The following is a 22,261-nucleotide window of genomic DNA, read 5'->3' on the forward strand; positions in this document are numbered from 1 at the left end:
AAAGCCAGCTGGTCACGTGCGGTTGGCTAGGCTGACGGAAGCACAGGTTCTGAGGTGAACTGGGCTTTCACGGAGGGGGGGGGGGGGCAGGCTCAGCAGGAACAGTCCTGCGCTCAGAGGCTTTAGGAGTCGCGCCGCGGCCCTCTGAGCACGCTGGGGGCAGGGCCGGCTCAGAGGATCCCCCCGCCCATGCGGGTGCCTGTTCGCCGAGCCCGAGGGGCACGAAGGGGGCGGAACTTCAGAAGCGAGCAGAGCACGGATTGGGTACAGAAGAAAACGTACGGGGTCTCTAGGGCTGTTTGGTGGGAACCAATCACGAGTCAAGAGGCAGTCCCAGGGCTGTGTTTGCGCAGGCGTTCTGGGGTATTCCCAGTTGCAATGCGCGCGAAGGGGTGAAGCGTTGTAAGGAAGCGCTTTGTCCTTCTGTGCCTCGTGAGGAGGGTGGGAGGATCCAAGACGGGGTCTGGGGCGGGTGGTGGGCGAGCCGTGAGGGCGGTACACGAAGGCACAGGTGCTGTGGGCGTTGTGGTGGGGGCGCCGGGTGGTCCTGGTGAACCCCGTGACCCTGGTGACCCCAGCGACCCCGAAGGCCTGGGCAATCCCGGAAGTCCCGGCCCTGAGGGAGAGGCGGGCGCCGCTTCTGCCGGCGTGCCCCCGATGGAGCAGGCCCCCCGCGCGCCAGGGCCTGATGGAGCTGCGGCACCGGCGGCTGGAGGTCCTGGGGGCCAACCGCTCCAGATGTATCCTATTCGTGGAGCCCCTGTGGGCTGGACGGCACGGGGAGGGGCTGGAGGTGGTTGGACGGGGGACACAGGCAAGCGGGGTTGAAAGGGGAGCAGGAGGGCACTCTGGACGCCGGGCGGGTGTCGGCGAGGGGTGGGCCTGTGCTGACAGAGGGGGGTGGCGGCGGCGTGGGGGAAAACCAGCCTGAGGGGGATGAGGCGGTGGCTGGCGGCGGTGCTGTCCCGGGGCGGGGGGGCCGATGTGTATAGGGTGGGAGGCGCTGGACGGCCTGAGGGTCAGCCTGGCGGGGAAAGACAGGCCTCGTGGAGGAGCAGGCCCGTGGCAGAGGCAAGATTGATACCGTGGCTGGTTCCTTAACCATATACCTCCCCAGCGCCCTCACCGTACCTTTCCCGTCGCCCGTGGAGGCGGAGATTGCCCACTGGTTCCTGACTTCACATGCTGAACTCCGAGGGCCAGTTCGGCAGGAGCTCGATGTGAACGTCACCGTCCTGACTGTGTTAGTTCTAGAATATGGTCAGGGGAGAGGGTGGTGGCCAGTGGCCAGGGACGATGTGAGTTCAGGAGGAGCTGTAATGGAAACCGGGAAGGATTAAGCGTAAGGGAGGAGTGTGATGCTCTAGGACTGTTGGCTGTGTGAAGGGGCAGATGGGGGAACGCACCCCTCCGCCCCTCTGACTTGAATTTTACTTTTTCTTCCCCGTTAGCCGATTGACTGCTGAGGACCCTGGCCAACTCCAAATGTCCATCACCTCCTGTCTTGACCAGGTTTCCCGGGTGATTCGGACCATGCAGCGCGTTGTGCCTCCCTTTTTTGCTAAGCCGCAGCAGGATAAAGGGGGCTAAACCCAACTGCCTGTCCCGTTCTAGGCACCTCGCTAGGGCACTGATGCCTGCAGTGGTTGCCACTTCATGACTAGGGCCTAATCTCTTGCCTGTACTGGCCCGTGGGTGCTTGGGATTCATGTGTTTTGTTTGGTAGTTAAATGTTTAATAAATACAGAAAATAAAAACAGCTGCTATTCTGTGTCTGAGTTTAATTTTAGCTTCTCCACCTCCTAATACTCTTGCCTCTGTTCTCACGTTGGAGGGGAGGTTCTGGGATTCAGATATTCAAGTAGTACAAGGCGACTGAAGACAGTTTAGGAAATGGGAGAAATAATCGTGTCCTGTTACTCAGCACGAACTACTGTCAGCTACTAAGGAATATGTCCTCAGTTTTACGGTTGTACTTACACACTGATGTAGAACATCAGCATACTAAGTGAGATCTTGTGCCTTACTGGCCTTGGTTCACATCTGCGAAGAAAAGTGCCGGGACAATCGGTTAGGTGGGCCCCACTCCACCCTCTGTACTCACCTATCATCTAAGACCTCATTCCCTGAGGTTCCCTGGCATTTCCAGGGCTCCTTCCTTTGTGTGGCTCTCTCTTGCATCATGTCTCCCCAGGATTTTTCCAGTTTATTATGCTGCTGCTTTCTTCCCTAAAGTCATGACAAGGGCCCTTGAGGAAAACAAAGAGGGGAAGTGGTCTCCCTCAGGTGGGGAGGAGAGGTGAAGTAGATTATTCCCCGCCTTCCCCTGAAAGATGCCCTTATTTAATGAACACCACAGTGGGGCTGCTTACGAGGCACCAGAGTGGCCGAGGAGGGGAATGGGCGAGGCCCCAGTGCAAGAGGTGAGTCTCTGGGAGGGAGAGAGGAGGAACAAAGTGTTGTCTGAGGGAGAATCAACACTGTTAGCCGAGAGAGACTGAGCTGTGTAGAACGCTGTGACTACAGGTTTATGAATTGGTACCCGGGTGTCCATAAGAAGGTCTGCCGGAAGAAGTTGGGAAAATAAAGGCAAACCTGTCTTGTCTGTAAGGAAGATGTCAAAGCAAGAGGGTGACCAGTGTCTAGAATGGCTTCTGGCTTGAGGAAGCATTTCCCTGAGCAATGTCACCCAAAGAGAGCCCCAGCCTGGGACTCAACTGTCTCTGTCAGTCCTGTTCTTTCTTACTTTCTACTGGGCAGGCAGCTTTTTTTTTTTTTTTTTAAGATTTTATTTTTTTATTTGACAGAGAAAGGGGGGGGGGGAGAGTGTGAGAGAGAGAGAGAGAGAGAGAGAGAGAGAGAGAGAGAGCACAAGTAGGCAGAGTGGCAGGCAGAAGCAGGCTCCCGGCTGAGCAGAGAGCCCGACATGGGGCTCGATCCCAGGGTCCTGGGATCATGACCCGAGCTGAAGGCAGATGCTGAACAGACTGGGCCACCCAGGTGCCCCTGGGCAGGCAGCTTTAATCTCTGAGGCATGTGCAGGGGGGACCTGAAGCCAGAGAACCAAGGATGTCCCAACATGTGCACACTCTGTAAGTGTGAAACGCCACATCACTACAATGAAAGGTAAAAATCACAGGATCATCTCCATAGACGCAGAAAAAGGATTTGACAAAATACAACATATTTTCGTCATAAAAACCTTCAATAAATTGGGTATAGAATTAATATACCCCAGGGGCGCCTGGGTGGCTCAGTTGGTTGGGCGACTGCCTTCGGCTCAGGTCATGATCCTGGAGTCCCGGGATCGAGTCCCGCATCGGGCTCCCTGCTCAGCAGGGAGTCTGCTTCTCCCTCTGACCCTCTTCGCTCTCATGCTCTCTATCTCTCATTCTCTCTCTCTCTCAAATAAATAAATAAAATCTTTAAAAAAAAAAAAAAAGAGGGCGCCTGGGTGGCTCAGTTGGTTAAGCGACTGCCTTCGGCTCAGGTCAGGATCCTGGAGTCCCGGGATCGAGTCCCGCATCGGGCTCCCTTCTCAGCGAGGAGCCTGCTTCTCCCTCTAACCCTCCCCCCTCTCATGTACTCTCTCTCTCTCTCTCTCTCTCTCTCTCATTCTCACTCTCTCAAAATAAATAAATAAATCTTAAAAAAAATATATAAATATACCCCAATCTAATAAAGGCCATGTATGACAAACCCCGCAGCTAACATCATACTTAATGGCGAAAAGCTGAAAGCTCTCCCTCTAAAATGAAGAACAAGGCACGGCTGGTCAGAGGCATACTCAGTTAACTTTCCATCCTTAAATTTTAAATTTATTGAGAATTGGTTTTTGGCCCAGCAAATGCATACAAAACATATTTGTCCTTGAAAAGAATGTGCAGTAGACACACATCTGAAATTTAGATTTCGAATTTAGTGTTCGAAAAACGTCAATCAAGGTAGCTGATGCTATTGATCAGATGTTCTATGTCAGGAGCCAATAAACTTTTTTTTTTTTTTAATTCATTTGAGACACAGAGACACTGAGAGAGAGCGAGCGAGCATGAGCAGGGAGAGAGGCAGAGGGAGAGGGAGAAGCAGGCTCCCCGCTGAGCCGGGAGCCCGATGGTGGGGCCCGATCCCAGGACCCCGGGACCACGACCTGAGCCGAAGGCAGACGCTTAACGACTGAGCCACCCAGGCGCCCCCGGTGTCTTTATATTTTAATTATGTGGCTCACGTAGACAGCACGTAGTTTGGTCTTTTAAAAAAAAAATCTAACAATGTCTGATTTTAAATTGGATTGTTTGGCAAATTCACATTTAATATCATTACTGATATCGTTGGATTTAAGTCTGCCATCTCGCTATTCATTTTTCTTTGTCCCTCCTCTTTTTTTGTTTTTGCTCAACTTATCTGAGGCAAAATGCACACACGGAAAATTACACACATTTTAAGTATACAGTTTTATGAGTTATGACAAAGGTGTACACAGCAAAAGTCAAGATACAAAACCATCCCCGTCACTCTCACAATTCCCCCTGTGCCTCTGCACAGACACTCTCCTCCTCTACGTTCTGCTCCCAGATGACAGATGGGGCTTAGATTTGCCTTTTCTAGAATTTCCAAGAATCATACAGTAGGGGGGGCGCCTGGGTGGCTCAGTCGTTAAGCGTCTGCCTTCGGCTCGGGTCATGATCCCGGGGTCCTGGGATCGAGCCCCGCGTCGGGCTCCCTGCTCGGCCGGAAGCCTGCTTCCCCCTCTCCCACTCCCCCTGCTTGCGTTCCCTCTCTCGCTGTGTCTCTCTCTGTCAAGTAAAAAAATAAAATAAAATAAGAATAAAAAAGGGCAGAAGACATGGACAGACATTTCTCCAAGGAATACCTACAAATGGCCAACGGACACACAAAGAAAAATGCTCAACATCACTCGGCATCAGGGAAATCCAAACCCACCCGCAATGAGATACCACCCCACACCAGGCAGAAGGGCTAAAGTTAACAAGTCAGGAAATGACAGATGCTGGCGAGGACTTGGAGAAGGGGGAACCCTCCCACACTGGTGGTGGGGAATGCAAGCTGGTGCAGCCACTCTGGAAAACGGTATGGAGGTTCCTCAAAAAGTTGAAAATAGAGCTACCCTAGGACTCAGCGATTGCACTACTGGGCACTTACCCCAAAGATACAAATGGAGTGATCCGAAGGGGCACCTGCACCCCAATGTTTATAGCAGCAATGTCCGCAGTAGCCGAACTATGGAAAGAGCCCAGCCGTCCATCGACAGATGAATGGATAGAGAACATATGGTGTATATATAGACAACGGAATACTACTCGGCCATCAGAAAAATGAAATCTTGCCATTTGCAACCACGTGGATAGAACTAGAGGGTATTCTGCTAAGTGAAATAATAAGTCAATCAGAGAAAGACAAGTATCATATGATCTCACTGATAGGTGGAATTTAAGAAACAAGGCAGAGGACCATAGGGGAAGAGAGGGGAAAATGAAACAAGATGAAATCAGAGAGGGAGACAAACCATAAGACACTCTCTCTCTTTTTTTAAAATATTTTATTTATTTATTTATTATTATTTATTTATCTGAGAGAGAGAATGAGATAGAGAGAGTACATGAGAGGGGGGGAGGATCAGAGGGAGAAGCAGACTCCCTGTTCAGCAGGGAGCCGGATGCGGGACTCGATCCCAGGACTCCAGGATCAGGACCTGAGCCGAAGGCAGTCGCTTAACCAACTGAGCCACCCAGGCACCCACTTTAAGAGACTTTTTTTTTTTTAAGTAGTTTCCTTTTTTTTTTTTTTGATTTTTAGATTTTATTTATTGGACAGAGAGAGCACAAGCAGAGGGAGAGAGAGGGAGAAGCAGGCTCCCCGCTGAGCAGGGAGCCCAATGTGGGACTCGATCCCAGGACCCTGGGCTCATGACCTGGGCCGAAGGCGGCAGCCGCTTAACTGACTGAGCCAGCCAGGCGTCCCAAGAGACTCTTAGTCTTAGGGAGTGAGAGAACGAGACAAGGCAATCTGTTAAGACATACAACAGGGATTGGCAAACTACAGCCTCCTGGCCAAATCCAGCTCAGGGCCTCTTTTTTTTTTAAAGATTTTATTTATTTGAGGGCGCCTGGGTGGCTCAGTTGGTTAAGCGACTGCCTTCGGCTCAGGTCAGGATCCTGGAGTCCCTGGATCGAGTCCCGCATCGGGCTCCCGGCTCGGCGGGGAGTCTGCTTTTCCCTCTGACCCTCCCCCCATCTCATGTGCTTTCTCTCTCATTCTCTCTGTCTCTCAAATAAATAAATAACATCTTTAAAAAATTTTTTTTATTTCTTAGAGAGAGAGAGAGAGAGAGAGAATGAGAGATGGAAAGCACGAGACGGAAGACGGCCAGAGGGAGAAGCAGACTCCCTGCCGAGCAGGAAGCCCGATGCGGGACTCGATCTCGAGACTCCAGGATCCTGACCTGAGCCGAAGGCAGTCGCTTAACCAACTGAGCCACCCAGGAGGGCCTCGTTTTTAATAACCCATGAGCTAAGGACTTGGCTGGGGGATATGCAGAAAGCCAGCTGGTCACGTGCGGTTGGCTAGGCTGACGGAAGCACAGGTTCTGAGGTGAACTGGGCTTTCACGGAGGGGGGGGGGGGCAGGCTCAGCAGGAACAGTCCTGCGCTCAGAGGCTTTAGGAGTCGCGCCGCGGCCCTCTGAGCACGCTGGGGGCAGGGCCGGCTCAGAGGATCCCCCCGCCCATGCGGGTGCCTGTTCGCCGAGCCCGAGGGGCACGAAGGGGGCGGAACTTCAGAAGCGAGCAGAGCACGGATTGGGTACAGAAGAAAACGTACGGGGTCTCTAGGGCTGTTTGGTGGGAACCAATCACGAGTCAAGAGGCAGTCCCAGGGCTGTGTTTGCGCAGGCGTTCTGGGGTATTCCCAGTTGCAATGCGCGCGAAGGGGTGAAGCGTTGTAAGGAAGCGCTTTGTCCTTCTGTGCCTCGTGAGGAGGGTGGGAGGATCCAAGACGGGGTCTGGGGCGGGTGGTGGGCGAGCCGTGAGGGCGGTACACGAAGGCACAGGTGCTGTGGGCGTTGTGGTGGGGGCGCCGGGTGGTCCTGGTGAACCCCGTGACCCTGGTGACCCCAGCGACCCCGAAGGCCTGGGCAATCCCGGAAGTCCCGGCCCTGAGGGAGAGGCGGGCGCCGCTTCTGCCGGCGTGCCCCCGATGGAGCAGGCCCCCCGCGCGCCAGGGCCTGATGGAGCTGCGGCACCGGCGGCTGGAGGTCCTGGGGGCCAACCGCTCCAGATGTATCCTATTCGTGGAGCCCCTGTGGGCTGGACGGCACGGGGAGGGGCTGGAGGTGGTTGGACGGGGGACACAGGCAAGCGGGGTTGAAAGGGGAGCAGGAGGGCACTCTGGACGCCGGGCGGGTGTCGGCGAGGGGTGGGCCTGTGCTGACAGAGGGGGGTGGCGGCGGCGTGGGGGAAAACCAGCCTGAGGGGGATGAGGCGGTGGCTGGCGGCGGTGCTGTCCCGGGGCGGGGGGCCGATGTGTATAGGGTGGGAGGCGCTGGACGGCCTGAGGGTCAGCCTGGCGGGGAAAGACAGGCCTCGTGGAGGAGCAGGCCCGTGGCAGAGGCAAGATTGATACCGTGGCTGGTTCCTTAACCATATACCTCCCCAGCGCCCTCACCGTACCTTTCCCGTCGCCCGTGGAGGCGGAGATTGCCCACTGGTTCCTGACTTCACATGCTGAACTCCGAGGGCCAGTTCGGCAGGAGCTCGATGTGAACGTCACCGTCCTGACTGTGTTAGTTCTAGAATATGGTCAGGGGAGAGGGTGGTGGCCAGTGGCCAGGGACGATGTGAGTTCAGGAGGAGCTGTAATGGAAACCGGGAAGGATTAAGCGTAAGGGAGGAGTGTGATGCTCTAGGACTGTTGGCTGTGTGAAGGGGCAGATGGGGGAACGCACCCCTCCGCCCCTCTGACTTGAATTTTACTTTTTCTTCCCCGTTAGCCGATTGACTGCTGAGGACCCTGGCCAACTCCAAATGTCCATCACCTCCTGTCTTGACCAGGTTTCCCGGGTGATTCGGACCATGCAGCGCGTTGTGCCTCCCTTTTTTTGCTAAGCCGCAGCAGGATAAAGGGGGCTAAACCCAACTGCCTGTCCCGTTCTAGGCACCTCGCTAGGGCACTGATGCCTGCAGTGGTTGCCACTTCATGACTAGGGCCTAATCTCTTGCCTGTACTGGCCCGTGGGTGCTTGGGATTCATGTGTTTTGTTTGGTAGTTAAATGTTTAATAAATACAGAAAATAAAAACAGCTGCTATTCTGTGTCTGAGTTTAATTTTAGCTTCTCCACCTCCTAATACTCTTGCCTCTGTTCTCACGTTGGAGGGGAGGTTCTGGGATTCAGATATTCAAGTAGTACAAGGCGACTGAAGACAGTTTAGGAAATGGGAGAAATAATCGTGTCCTGTTACTCAGCACGAACTACTGTCAGCTACTAAGGAATATGTCCTCAGTTTTACGGTTGTACTTACACACTGATGTAGAACATCAGCATACTAAGTGAGATCTTGTGCCTTACTGGCCTTGGTTCACATCTGCGAAGAAAAGTGCCGGGACAATCGGTTAGGTGGGCCCCACTCCACCCTCTGTACTCACCTATCATCTAAGACCTCATTCCCTGAGGTTCCCTGGCATTTCCAGGGCTCCTTCCTTTGTGTGGCTCTCTCTTGCATCATGTCTCCCCAGGATTTTTCCAGTTTATTATGCTGCTGCTTTCTTCCCTAAAGTCATGACAAGGGCCCTTGAGGAAAACAAAGAGGGGAAGTGGTCTCCCTCAGGTGGGGAGGAGAGGTGAAGTAGATTATTCCCCGCCTTCCCCTGAAAGATGCCCTTATTTAATGAACACCACAGTGGGGCTGCTTACGAGGCACCAGAGTGGCCGAGGAGGGGAATGGGCGAGGCCCCAGTGCAAGAGGTGAGTCTCTGGGAGGGAGAGAGGAGGAACAAAGTGTTGTCTGAGGGAGAATCAACACTGTTAGCCGAGAGAGACTGAGCTGTGTAGAACGCTGTGACTACAGGTTTATGAATTGGTACCCGGGTGTCCATAAGAAGGTCTGCCGGAAGAAGTTGGGAAAATAAAGGCAAACCTGTCTTGTCTGTAAGGAAGATGTCAAAGCAAGAGGGTGACCAGTGTCTAGAATGGCTTCTGGCTTGAGGAAGCATTTCCCTGAGCAATGTCACCCAAAGAGAGCCCCAGCCTGGGACTCAACTGTCTCTGTCAGTCCTGTTCTTTCTTACTTTCTACTGGGCAGGCAGCTTTTTTTTTTTTTTTTTAAGATTTTATTTATTTATTTGACAGAGAAAGGCGGGGGGGGAGAGTGTGAGAGAGAGAGAGAGAGAGAGAGAGAGAGAGAGAGAGAGCACAAGTAGGCAGAGTGGCAGGCAGAAGCAGGCTCCCGGCTGAGCAGAGAGCCCGACATGGGGCTCGATCCCAGGGTCCTGGGATCATGACCCGAGCTGAAGGCAGATGCTGAACAGACTGGGCCACCCAGGTGCCCCTGGGCAGGCAGCTTTAATCTCTGAGGCATGTGCAGGGGGGACCTGAAGCCAGAGAACCAAGGATGTCCCAACATGTGCACACTCTGTAAGTGTGAAACGCCACATCACTACAATGAAAGGTAAAAATCACAGGATCATCTCCATAGACGCAGAAAAAGGATTTGACAAAATACAACATATTTTCGTCATAAAAACCTTCAATAAATTGGGTATAGAATTAATATACCCCAGGGGCGCCTGGGTGGCTCAGTTGGTTGGGCGACTGCCTTCGGCTCAGGTCATGATCCTGGAGTCCCGGGATCGAGTCCCGCATCGGGCTCCCTGCTCAGCAGGGAGTCTGCTTCTCCCTCTGACCCTCTTCGCTCTCATGCTCTCTATCTCTCATTCTCTCTCTCTCAAATAAATAAATAAAATCTTTAAAAAAAAAAAAAAAAGAGGGTGCCTGGGTGGCTCAGTTGGTTAAGCGACTGCCTTCGGCTCAGGTCAGGATCCTGGAGTCCCGGGATCGAGTCCCGCATCGGGCTCCCTTCTCAGCGAGGAGCCTGCTTCTCCCTCTAACCCTCCCCCCTCTCATGTACTCTCTCTCTCTCTCTCTCTCTCATTCTCACTCTCTCAAAATAAATAAATAAATCTTAAAAAAAAAAGAATTAATATACCCCAATCTAATAAAGGCCATGTATGACAAACCCCGCAGCTAACATCATACTTAATGGCGAAAAGCTGAAAGCTCTCCCTCTAAAATGAAGAACAAGGCACGGCTGGTCAGAGGCATACTCAGTTAACTTTCCATCCTTAAATTTTAAATTTATTGAGAATTGGTTTTTGGCCCAGCAAATGCATACAAAACATATTTGTCCTTGAAAAGAATGTGCAGTAGACACACATCTGAAATTTAGATTTCGAATTTAGTGTTCGAAAAACGTCAATCAAGGTAGCTGATGCTATTGATCAGATGTTCTATGTCAGGAGCCAATAAACTTTTTTTTTTTTTAATTCATTTGAGACACAGAGACACTGAGAGAGAGCGAGCGAGCATGAGCAGGGAGAGAGGCAGAGGGAGAGGGAGAAGCAGGCTCCCCGCTGAGCCGGGAGCCCGATGGTGGGGCCCGATCCCAGGACCCCGGGACCACGACCTGAGCCGAAGGCAGACGCTTAACGACTGAGCCACCCAGGCGCCCCCGGTGTCTTTATATTTTAATTATGTGGCTCACGTAGACAGCACGTAGTTTGGTCTTTTAAAAAAAAAATCTAACAATGTCTGATTTTAAATTGGATTGTTTGGCAAATTCACATTTAATATCATTACTGATATCGTTGGATTTAAGTCTGCCATCTCGCTATTCATTTTTCTTTGTCCCTCCTCTTTTTTTGTTTTTGCTCAACTTATCTGAGGCAAAATGCACACACGGAAAATTACACACATTTTAAGTATACAGTTTTATGAGTTATGACAAAGGTGTACACAGCAAAAGTCAAGATACAAAACCATCCCCGTCACTCTCACAATTCCCCCTGTGCCTCTGCACAGACACTCTCCTCCTCTACGTTCTGCTCCCAGATGACAGATGGGGCTTAGATTTGCCTTTTCTAGAATTTCCAAGAATCATACAGTAGGGGGGCGCCTGGGTGGCTCAGTCGTTAAGCGTCTGCCTTCGGCTCGGGTCATGATCCCGGGGTCCTGGGATCGAGCCCCGCGTCGGGCTCCCTGCTCGGCCGGAAGCCTGCTTCCCCCTCTCCCACTCCCCCTGCTTGCGTTCCCTCTCTCGCTGTGTCTCTCTCTGTCAAGTAAAAAAATAAAATAAAATAAGAATAAAAAAGGGCAGAAGACATGGACAGACATTTCTCCAAGGAATACCTACAAATGGCCAACGGACACACAAAGAAAAATGCTCAACATCACTCGGCATCAGGGAAATCCAAACCCACCCGCAATGAGATACCACCCCACACCAGGCAGAAGGGCTAAAGTTAACAAGTCAGGAAATGACAGATGCTGGCGAGGACTTGGAGAAGGGGGAACCCTCCCACACTGGTGGTGGGGAATGCAAGCTGGTGCAGCCACTCTGGAAAACGGTATGGAGGTTCCTCAAAAAGTTGAAAATAGAGCTACCCTAGGACTCAGCGATTGCACTACTGGGCACTTACCCCAAAGATACAAATGGAGTGATCCGAAGGGGCACCTGCACCCCAATGTTTATAGCAGCAATGTCCGCAGTAGCCGAACTATGGAAAGAGCCCAGCCGTCCATCGACAGATGAATGGATAGAGAACATATGGTGTATATATAGACAACGGAATACTACTCGGCCATCAGAAAAATGAAATCTTGCCATTTGCAACCACGTGGATAGAACTAGAGGGTATTCTGCTAAGTGAAATAATAAGTCAATCAGAGAAAGACAAGTATCATATGATCTCACTGATAGGTGGAATTTAAGAAACAAGGCAGAGGACCATAGGGGAAGAGAGGGGAAAATGAAACAAGATGAAATCAGAGAGGGAGACAAACCATAAGACACTCTCTCTCTTTTTTTTAAATATTTTATTTATTTATTTATTATTATTTATTTATCTGAGAGAGAGAATGAGATAGAGAGAGTACATGAGAGGGGGGGAGGATCAGAGGGAGAAGCAGACTCCCTGTTCAGCAGGGAGCCGGATGCGGGACTCGATCCCAGGACTCCAGGATCAGGACCTGAGCCGAAGGCAGTCGCTTAACCAACTGAGCCACCCAGGCACCCACTTTAAGAGACTTTTTTTTTTTTAAGTAGTTTCCTTTTTTTTTTTTTTTGATTTTTAGATTTTATTTATTGGACAGAGAGAGCACAAGCAGAGGGAGAGAGAGGGAGAAGCAGGCTCCCCGCTGAGCAGGGAGCCCAATGTGGGACTCGATCCCAGGACCCTGGGCTCATGACCTGGGCCGAAGGCGGCAGCCGCTTAACTGACTGAGCCAGCCAGGCGTCCCAAGAGACTCTTAGTCTTAGGGAGTGAGAGAACGAGACAAGGCAATCTGTTAAGACATACAACAGGGATTGGCAAACTACAGCCTCCTGGCCAAATCCAGCTCAGGGCCTCTTTTTTTTTTAAAGATTTTATTTATTTGAGGGCGCCTGGGTGGCTCAGTTGGTTAAGCGACTGCCTTCGGCTCAGGTCAGGATCCTGGAGTCCCTGGATCGAGTCCCGCATCGGGCTCCCGGCTCGGCGGGGAGTCTGCTTTTCCCTCTGACCCTCCCCCCATCTCATGTGCTTTCTCTCTCATTCTCTCTGTCTCTCAAATAAATAAATAACATCTTTAAAAAATTTTTTTTATTTCTTAGAGAGAGAGAGAGAGAGAGAGAGAATGAGAGATGGAAAGCACGAGACGGAAGACGGCCAGAGGGAGAAGCAGACTCCCTGCCGAGCAGGAAGCCCGATGCGGGACTCGATCTCGAGACTCCAGGATCCTGACCTGAGCCGAAGGCAGTCGCTTAACCAACTGAGCCACCCAGGAGGGCCTCGTTTTTAATAACCCATGAGCTAAGGACTTGGCTGGGGGATATGCAGAAAGCCAGCTGGTCACGTGCGGTTGGCTAGGCTGACGGAAGCACAGGTTCTGAGGTGAACTGGGCTTTCACGGAGGGGGGGGGGGGCAGGCTCAGCAGGAACAGTCCTGCGCTCAGAGGCTTTAGGAGTCGCGCCGCGGCCCTCTGAGCACGCTGGGGGCAGGGCCGGCTCAGAGGATCCCCCCGCCCATGCGGGTGCCTGTTCGCCGAGCCCGAGGGGCACGAAGGGGGCGGAACTTCAGAAGCGAGCAGAGCACGGATTGGGTACAGAAGAAAACGTACGGGGTCTCTAGGGCTGTTTGGTGGGAACCAATCACGAGTCAAGAGGCAGTCCCAGGGCTGTGTTTGCGCAGGCGTTCTGGGGTATTCCCAGTTGCAATGCGCGCGAAGGGGTGAAGCGTTGTAAGGAAGCGCTTTGTCCTTCTGTGCCTCGTGAGGAGGGTGGGAGGATCCAAGACGGGGTCTGGGGCGGGTGGTGGGCGAGCCGTGAGGGCGGTACACGAAGGCACAGGTGCTGTGGGCGTTGTGGTGGGGGCGCCGGGTGGTCCTGGTGAACCCCGTGACCCTGGTGACCCCAGCGACCCCGAAGGCCTGGGCAATCCCGGAAGTCCCGGCCCTGAGGGAGAGGCGGGCGCCGCTTCTGCCGGCGTGCCCCCGATGGAGCAGGCCCCCCGCGCGCCAGGGCCTGATGGAGCTGCGGCACCGGCGGCTGGAGGTCCTGGGGGCCAACCGCTCCAGATGTATCCTATTCGTGGAGCCCCTGTGGGCTGGACGGCACGGGGAGGGGCTGGAGGTGGTTGGACGGGGGACACAGGCAAGCGGGGTTGAAAGGGGAGCAGGAGGGCACTCTGGACGCCGGGCGGGTGTCGGCGAGGGGTGGGCCTGTGCTGACAGAGGGGGGTGGCGGCGGCGTGGGGGAAAACCAGCCTGAGGGGGATGAGGCGGTGGCTGGCGGCGGTGCTGTCCCGGGGCGGGGGGCCGATGTGTATAGGGTGGGAGGCGCTGGACGGCCTGAGGGTCAGCCTGGCGGGGAAAGACAGGCCTCGTGGAGGAGCAGGCCCGTGGCAGAGGCAAGATTGATACCGTGGCTGGTTCCTTAACCATATACCTCCCCAGCGCCCTCACCGTACCTTTCCCGTCGCCCGTGGAGGCGGAGATTGCCCACTGGTTCCTGACTTCACATGCTGAACTCCGAGGGCCAGTTCGGCAGGAGCTCGATGTGAACGTCACCGTCCTGACTGTGTTAGTTCTAGAATATGGTCAGGGGAGAGGGTGGTGGCCAGTGGCCAGGGACGATGCGAGTTCAGGAGGAGCTGTAATGGAAACCGGGAAGGATTAAGCGTAAGGGAGGAGTGTGATGCTCTAGGACTGTTGGCTGTGTGAAGGGGCAGATGGGGGAACGCACCCCTCCGCCCCTCTGACTTGAATTTTACTTTTTCTTCCCCGTTAGCCGATTGACTGCTGAGGACCCTGGCCAACTCCAAATGTCCATCACCTCCTGTCTTGACCAGGTTTCCCGGGTGATTCGGACCATGCAGCGCGTTGTGCCTCCGTTTTTTGCTAAGCCGCAGCAGGATAAAGGGGGCTAAACCCAACTGCCTGTCCCGTTCTAGGCACCTCGCTAGGGCACTGATGCCTGCAGTGGTTGCCACTTCATGACTAGGGCCTAATCTCTTGCCTGTACTGGCCCGTGGGTGCTTGGGATTCATGTGTTTTGTTTGGTAGTTAAATGTTTAATAAATACAGAAAATAAAAACAGCTGCTATTCTGTGTCTGAGTTTAATTTTAGCTTCTCCACCTCCTAATACTCTTGCCTCTGTTCTCACGTTGGAGGGGAGGTTCTGGGATTCAGATATTCAAGTAGTACAAGGCGACTGAAGACAGTTTAGGAAATGGGAGAAATAATCGTGTCCTGTTACTCAGCACGAACTACTGTCAGCTACTAAGGAATATGTCCTCAGTTTTACGGTTGTACTTACACACTGATGTAGAACATCAGCATACTAAGTGAGATCTTGTGCCTTACTGGCCTTGGTTCACATCTGCGAAGAAAAGTGCCGGGACAATCGGTTAGGTGGGCCCCACTCCACCCTCTGTACTCACCTATCATCTAAGACCTCATTCCCTGAGGTTCCCTGGCATTTCCAGGGCTCCTTCCTTTGTGTGGCTCTCTCTTGCATCATGTCTCCCCAGGATTTTTCCAGTTTATTATGCTGCTGCTTTCTTCCCTAAAGTCATGACAAGGGCCCTTGAGGAAAACAAAGAGGGGAAGTGGTCTCCCTCAGGTGGGGAGGAGAGGTGAAGTAGATTATTCCCCGCCTTCCCCTGAAAGATGCCCTTATTTAATGAACACCACAGTGGGGCTGCTTACGAGGCACCAGAGTGGCCGAGGAGGGGAATGGGCGAGGCCCCAGTGCAAGAGGTGAGTCTCTGGGAGGGAGAGAGGAGGAACAAAGTGTTGTCTGAGGGAGAATCAACACTGTTAGCCGAGAGAGACTGAGCTGTGTAGAACGCTGTGACTACAGGTTTATGAATTGGTACCCGGGTGTCCATAAGAAGGTCTGCCGGAAGAAGTTGGGAAAATAAAGGCAAACCTGTCTTGTCTGTAAGGAAGATGTCAAAGCAAGAGGGTGACCAGTGTCTAGAATGGCTTCTGGCTTGAGGAAGCATTTCCCTGAGCAATGTCACCCAAAGAGAGCCCCAGCCTGGGACTCAACTGTCTCTGTCAGTCCTGTTCTTTCTTACTTTCTACTGGGCAGGCAGCTTTTTTTTTTTTTTTTTAAGATTTTATTTATTTATTTGACAGAGAAAGGCGGGGGGGGAGAGTGTGAGAGAGAGAGAGAGAGAGAGAGAGAGAGAGAGAGAGAGCACAAGTAGGCAGAGTGGCAGGCAGAAGCAGGCTCCCGGCTGAGCAGAGAGCCCGACATGGGGCTCGATCCCAGGGTCCTGGGATCATGACCCGAGCTGAAGGCAGATGCTGAACAGACTGGGCCACCCAGGTGCCCCTGGGCAGGCAGCTTTAATCTCTGAGGCATGTGCAGGGGGGACCTGAAGCCAGAGAACCAAGGATGTCCCAACATGTGCACACTCTGTAAGTGTGAAACGCCACATCACTACAATGAAAGGTAAAAATCACAGGATCATCTCCATAGACGCAGAAAAAGGATTTGACAAAATACAACATATTTTCGTCATAAAAACCTTCAATAAATTGGGTATAGAATTAATATACCCCAGGGGCGCCTGGGTGGCTCAGTTGGTTGGGCGACTGCCTTCGGCTCAGGTCATGATCCTGGAGTCCCGGGATCGAGTCCCGCATCGGGCTCCCTGCTCAGCAGGGAGTCTGCTTCTCCCTCTGACCCTCCCCCCATCTCATGTGCTTTCTCTCTCATTCTCTCTGTCTCTCAAATAAATAAATAACATCTTTAAAAATAAATTTTTATTATTTCTTTGAGAGAGAGAGAGAGAGAGAGAGAATGAGAGATGAAAGCACGAGACGGAAGAGGGCCAGAGGGAGAAGCAGACCCCCTGCCGAGCAGGAAGCCCGATGTGGGACTCGATCCCGGGACTCCAGGATCCTGACCTGAGCCGAAGGCAGTCGCTTAACCAACTGAGCCACCCAGGAGGGCCTCTTTTTTAATAACCCATGAGCTAAGGACTTGGCTGGGGGATATGCAGAAAGCCAGCTGGTCACGTGCGGTTGGCTAGGCTGTCGGAAGCACACGTTCTGAGGTGAACTGGGCTTTTACGGGGGGGTGTAGGGGGGGCAGGTTCAGCAGGAACAGTCCTGCGCTCAGAGGCTTTAGGAGTTGCGCCGCGGCCGTCTGAGCACGCTGGGGGCAGGGCCGGCTCAGGGGTTATGCTTCTGATGGAGTTGACTTCATCTCTGATTTAAGAGGTGGCATGTGGCTCAGGCCTGGCCAATCAGAGCACTGCTTTCTTCTAGCTATGGCAATCCCATCCAAGCCGGTGACACTTTGGGGGCTGCAGAGGGGCTGCAGAGGGGCAGGCTGACACTGGACAGAGTGGAAGCTGGAGCAAGAAAGGCAAATTTCAGAGAACCAAAGGCTGGCTCCAGCCATGCCTGAATACAGAGACTATCTCTATACCTTTCAGTTACACGGACCCAGAAATTCTCCCTTTGGCTTAAGCCAATGTGGATGTTTTTGATTGCTTTTTTTTCTTTTTCCTTTTTTTTTTTCACTCGCAATAGGAATGTCTCAACTATTACTGAATTGAGGAGCCATAGTTTTATTCATTATTTAACCCACTATCATGATCTGAGAAGTTGACCCTCCTTTACTTTAAGGGAGAAATGGGCCTATTTTCTTGCCAAGGGATTGGCCTCTTGATGATCAAGCCATATTATGGTAGAAAAGGGGAAAAAAATGAGTCTTTTGTGGGTAAGACTCCAAAGAAGGAGAGGAGGGACTGCAAGGGGCAGATGGAGGAGAGGGACGAGAAGAGGGACCATCCCTTTCCAGATAGTGCTTCCAAAATTGGCCCAGAAGTGGGCCGTACAGTGGAGATGGAGAAGCCTATGGCTTCCACATTATTTTCGGTGGCTGTATAATATTCCACAGGATGTATATACCATAGTTATTTTAACCAGTCTCTTATATATATATGCCTCTAGGTTGTTTCTGATTTTTCAGTATTATAAACAATGCTGAAATGAATAACCGGTACATTTGTTTTGTGTAATGTATTGTATACAATAGATTTTTAGAAGGGGAACTGTTGGGTCAAGGAACAAGCCCTTTTATTTTATTTTCTCCTTCCCCTTCTTCTCCTCTTAAATAAGCTCAACACCCAATACGGAGCTTGAACTCACAACCTTGAGATCAAGAGTTGCATGTTCTACTGACTGAGCCAGCCAGGCACCCCAGAGGAAGCCCCTCTAAACGTGTTTGATACATATTACCAAATTGTCCTCCAAAAATGTTGCAGCAATTCAACTCCAACCAATTGTGTATGGGAGTGTCTGTTTTCTTACCTCCCGCCCTGTATTTGTCCGCTCCGGGCTGCCATAACAAAAGACCACATACTAAGTGGCTTAAACAACAGAAATTTATTTCCTCACAGTTCTGGAGACTCAAAGTCCAAGATCAAGATGCCAGCAACATTGGTTTCTGGTAAGGCCTCCTGCTTGAGTGTGTGGAGAGAAAGAGAGCTCTCTGGTGTTTGTTCCTTTTCTAATAAGGACAGCAGACCTATTGGATTAGGGGCCCACACTTATGACCCCATTAACCTGAATTACTTCTTTAAAGTCCCTATCTCCAAATACAGTCCCATTAGGGATTAGGATTTCAACATATGGATTTGGAGGGGGGATACAATTCAGCCCATAACACACCCCAAACAGAACATTTTATACTTTTAAGTCTTTGCCCATATAGTAACTAAAATCATATCTCAATAGTGTTTCACTTTCTTTTGATTTTTAACGTGGCTTGACAACAATTCATATGACATTCAGCCAGTGGTATCTCTTCTGAGAACTGTCCATTCATATCATTTATCTAGTTTTTAATTGGAATAGTCGTGTTTTACTTATTGATTGGTGAATGCTCTTTATATATTAAAGATACCAAATCTTTGTCATAATTTGAAAATACTTTCTTTCCTCATTGCTTCACTGTATCCTTGTTCATAGTTCTTTTCTATACAGAAGGGTTTTTAAAAATTTAAATGTATTTAAGTGATAGATTTTTTTCTTTTTTTCTTTTGTTTTTTTTAAATTTTTTTTTTTTAAGATTTTATTTATCCGACAGTGAGAGACACAGTGAGAGAGGGAACACAAGCAAGGGGAGTGGGAGAGGGAGAAGCAGGCTTCCCGCGGAGCGGGGAGCCCGATGCGGGGCTCGATCCCAGGACCCTGGGATCACTACCTGAGCCGAAGGCAGACGCTTAACGACTGAGCCACCCAGGCGCCCCGTGATAGATTTTTTTCATTATGACCTGTAGTTTATGTCCAGTGGAAAGCCTTACCCACCGTAAAATTATAAAATTTGTCACTCGTAACATCTTCTGGTACTTTAAAATGTTAGTATACTAGGAATTCATTTTGGTGTGAAACACACTGATCTAATTTTGTCCCTCCCCCGCCCAAGGTTAGTCAGGTGTCTCAACATCATTTATTGAATAATCCATATATCTCTACTCAGCTGAAATGTTGTCTTCACCAAAGTCTAAACCCACATCTTCATTTATTCTTGCACATTTGTTTCTCCAGCAAGTTTAGGTTGAGTGATCTGGGATGGCCTCTCTGAAGAAATGACCTGAAGGATACAGTAGAGAAAGTTGGGATTGGTGTGGGAGAAGAGAGAGACAGAGACAGAGGAAGACAGATAGAGAGATTTGATTGACTCAGCTTGGATTGCCTTCCCAAGGGTGCAGGGAGAAACATGAGGAGAAGAAGGGGATGAGAGAGAGGTTAGGGCATCAAGGGACTGTTGCATTGGGGATGCTTGAGCATTTGGGGTTTTTTTTCTTCTAAAAAAAACTATTATAAATAATGCTGTTATGAATATTTTGTTTAAAAAGATTGTATACACACACATATATGTAAATATACACAGTCCTAATTTTAGTGGCGATAGAGTTTTCAGGTTATTGAGTTCATAATTTTCTAGGAACTGTAAGTTCCCCCATGCCATATTTACCCAGGTGTCTGTAATTATAGCACATTACCTGGCTAGGGAATGAGGGAACATTACTCTGCTATATAGTAAAGTGAAGGCTCTGGAGAGAAAGGCCAAGACATGTGGCTGCAAAGTTGATGTCCAGAATCAAACACAATTCCCATGTTCTCATGGGAAGGTAAGATAAGCCTTACCAGCCAGGATACAAGCAGTGTTCTAAGGGACCAAGCCAGAGATGTGACTGGAGAAAAAGATGTAAAATTAAGAGTCAGAAGACAGAGTGAAACCAAACTTGAGAGAGCACATAAGGGGCATCTGGGTGGCTCAGTCAGTTAAGAGTCTAACTCTTGGTTTTGGCTCAGGTCATGGTTTCAGGGTTGTGGGAATCAAGCCCCCACATCGGGCTCTGCACTCAGTGGGGAGTCTGCTTAAAGATTCTCTCCCTCTGTCCCTTCTCTCTCTCTAATAAATAAATAAATCTGTAAAAAAAAAAAAAAAAAGAAAAGAAAAGAAAAGAAAGAAAGAAAGGGTGGGGCGCCTGGGTGGCTCATTCGGTTAAGCGGCTGCCTTCTGCTCAGGTCATGATCCCAGGGTCCTGGGATCGAGCCCCGCATCGGGCTCCCTGCTCAGCAGGGAGTCGGCTTCTCCCTCTGACCCTCTTCCCTCTCGTGCTCTCTATCTCTCATTCTCTCTCTCTCAAATAAATAAATAAAATCTTTAAAAAAAAATGAATCAGTGTCTAAATACAAGGAAAGGTCAAGTTATTTGTGGTAGAGAACACCATGAAAGCATCAAATTGGGACTCAATTGAGAAAATTATTTGTAAGTCAAATAGTAAACAAAGCAGGATGCAAAATCCAGAAGCAAAAATCCACAAAACAAAAAACAAACACCGATGTCTAGTTACACAAAGATGTTAAGCTCTGTTATGGAAGAAAACATCATAAATAAAATGAAAAGACAAACAACAAGTTAGGAAAACATTAGTAACCCAAATGGTAAACTAAAGCTAATATCTTGAAAATGCAAATAACTCTTAGAAATAAATACATAAAAGACAAACAGCCCAGTAGAAAAATGTACAAATGACAGGAACACGGAATTCATGGAAAAAGGATTATAAACAGTCCATTTGGTACACGGTATTGTTAGGGGTGGGAGAGTCTGCACTGTGTGAATGGAGGTCTCGGTTCTTGGATCCCCCACCAAAGAGTTACATGAGGATCCGGGCTCAAATAAAGACAACCAGAAGGAAGGTAGCAAGCACAAAGCAGTTTATCAAGGACAGTACACTCTCAAGGTGGGAGAGTGGACAGGCCCAGAGGTGGCAACTGCCCCGGAGCTAGCTAGAGGTGTCATTTCTTTTTGTTTGCATAAGTTATGGGTCATAGCTTGGGGGGGGGGTGTCTCCGACTGAGGTTGTTTCCAATCATCTAAGGGGCTCCTACCGGTTGGGAAGGGGAGTTTTTGGCCCTACACGGTTCTTGCCAGAACTGTCAGGGCCATCTCCCCTCATGGGGGTGGGGTGACGCACAGGGGGTTGAAACCACAATGTAAATATATTATAATGAAACTATAGGTTACCCTGGGGTTAAGCTGGAAGAGGAGAACACTTGGTCTGCAACCGTGGCTCTTGGTCTGTCAGCCCCCCAGGTGTTGGAAGCCCTAAGGCCAAGATGTTAAAAGCCACAATCAGGATGTTGTGTCACCTATTTATCACCGCCTTTGCCTCCAGCTCATGTCTAACTGCCTACTTTATTTTATTTTTTTTTTTAAGATTTTATTTATTTATTTGAGAGAGAGAGAATGAGAGACAGAGAGCACGAGAGGGAAGAGGGTCAGAGGGAGAAGCAGACTCCCTGCTGAGCAAGGAGCCCGATGCGGGACTCGATCCCGGGACTCCAGGGTCATGACCTGAGCCGAAGGGAGTCGCTTAACCAACTGAGCCACCCAGGCGCCCTAACTGCCTACTTTAACAGTATGATCCTATTTATGTAAAAAAAAAAATTATGAATGCAGGTTAATATATCCTAGGGAAAAAACTGGCAGAACACACATAAAACTGTTCATAGTGGTTACTACAGATGCTGAGATCCTAAAAACACACCTTAGTGTAAGGCATGAGTGATTTTATAATAAGCATATATTATAGTGGATTTAAAATATCTAAGCATCCGAAACTGTAAGTACACTATGATTCCAGTTTTGTTTCCCTACTTTAAATATGCATGCACATACATTTGTAGTTCGGAAGGAAACCTGAAAGAAACCATCAGAATGTTCACAGTGGTTCTTTCTGGGCGGTGAGACTTATAGAGGGCATTTGGGGGGGTGTCACCTTATAAGTTTCTGTAACTGCACAGCTTATCCAATGACCATGTTTTACTTCCATAAATAGAAAACAATGTATTAGAATCAAAAACCACGACAGAAATATTTGATCTTTGCTGAAAATGGGGGGAAACCTGGCACACAAAATAGGATTCACCAAATGGATCATCTACATGAAATTTC

General features: G+C 50.2%; 4 protein-coding genes across 5 annotated transcripts in view; 3 read left to right on the forward strand and 1 right to left on the reverse strand.

The window, feature by feature from the left end:
• PLXNA3 (plexin A3) overlaps positions 1-22,261 on the reverse strand; it is a 217,448-nt gene that overhangs the window by 45,847 nt on the left and 149,340 nt on the right. The window lies entirely within an intron of this gene.
• On the forward strand, positions 390-1,759 carry LOC118356588 (EKC/KEOPS complex subunit LAGE3-like). The gene is made up of 3 exons (XM_035725841.1): positions 390-740; positions 1,118-1,243; positions 1,452-1,759. The coding sequence occupies exons 1-3, from the start codon at positions 658-660 to the stop codon at positions 1,588-1,590; spliced, it is 348 nt and encodes a 115-aa protein (XP_035581734.1). The 5' UTR covers positions 390-657; the 3' UTR covers positions 1,591-1,759.
• On the forward strand, positions 6,944-8,313 carry LOC118356590 (EKC/KEOPS complex subunit LAGE3-like). Its single transcript, XM_035725843.1, has 3 exons — positions 6,944-7,294; positions 7,671-7,796; positions 8,005-8,313. The coding sequence occupies exons 1-3, from the start codon at positions 7,212-7,214 to the stop codon at positions 8,117-8,119; spliced, it is 324 nt and encodes a 107-aa protein (XP_035581736.1). The 5' UTR covers positions 6,944-7,211; the 3' UTR covers positions 8,120-8,313.
• On the forward strand, positions 13,493-14,861 carry LOC118356587 (EKC/KEOPS complex subunit LAGE3-like). Its single transcript, XM_035725840.1, has 3 exons — positions 13,493-13,843; positions 14,220-14,345; positions 14,554-14,861. Exons 1-3 carry the CDS (start codon positions 13,761-13,763, stop codon positions 14,690-14,692), a joined length of 348 nt encoding a protein of 115 aa, XP_035581733.1. The 5' UTR covers positions 13,493-13,760; the 3' UTR covers positions 14,693-14,861.

This window comes from Zalophus californianus, chromosome X (genome assembly GCF_009762305.2).
Source record: "Zalophus californianus isolate mZalCal1 chromosome X, mZalCal1.pri.v2, whole genome shotgun sequence".
In the NCBI taxonomy this organism is placed as follows: domain Eukaryota; kingdom Metazoa; phylum Chordata; class Mammalia; order Carnivora; family Otariidae; genus Zalophus; species Zalophus californianus.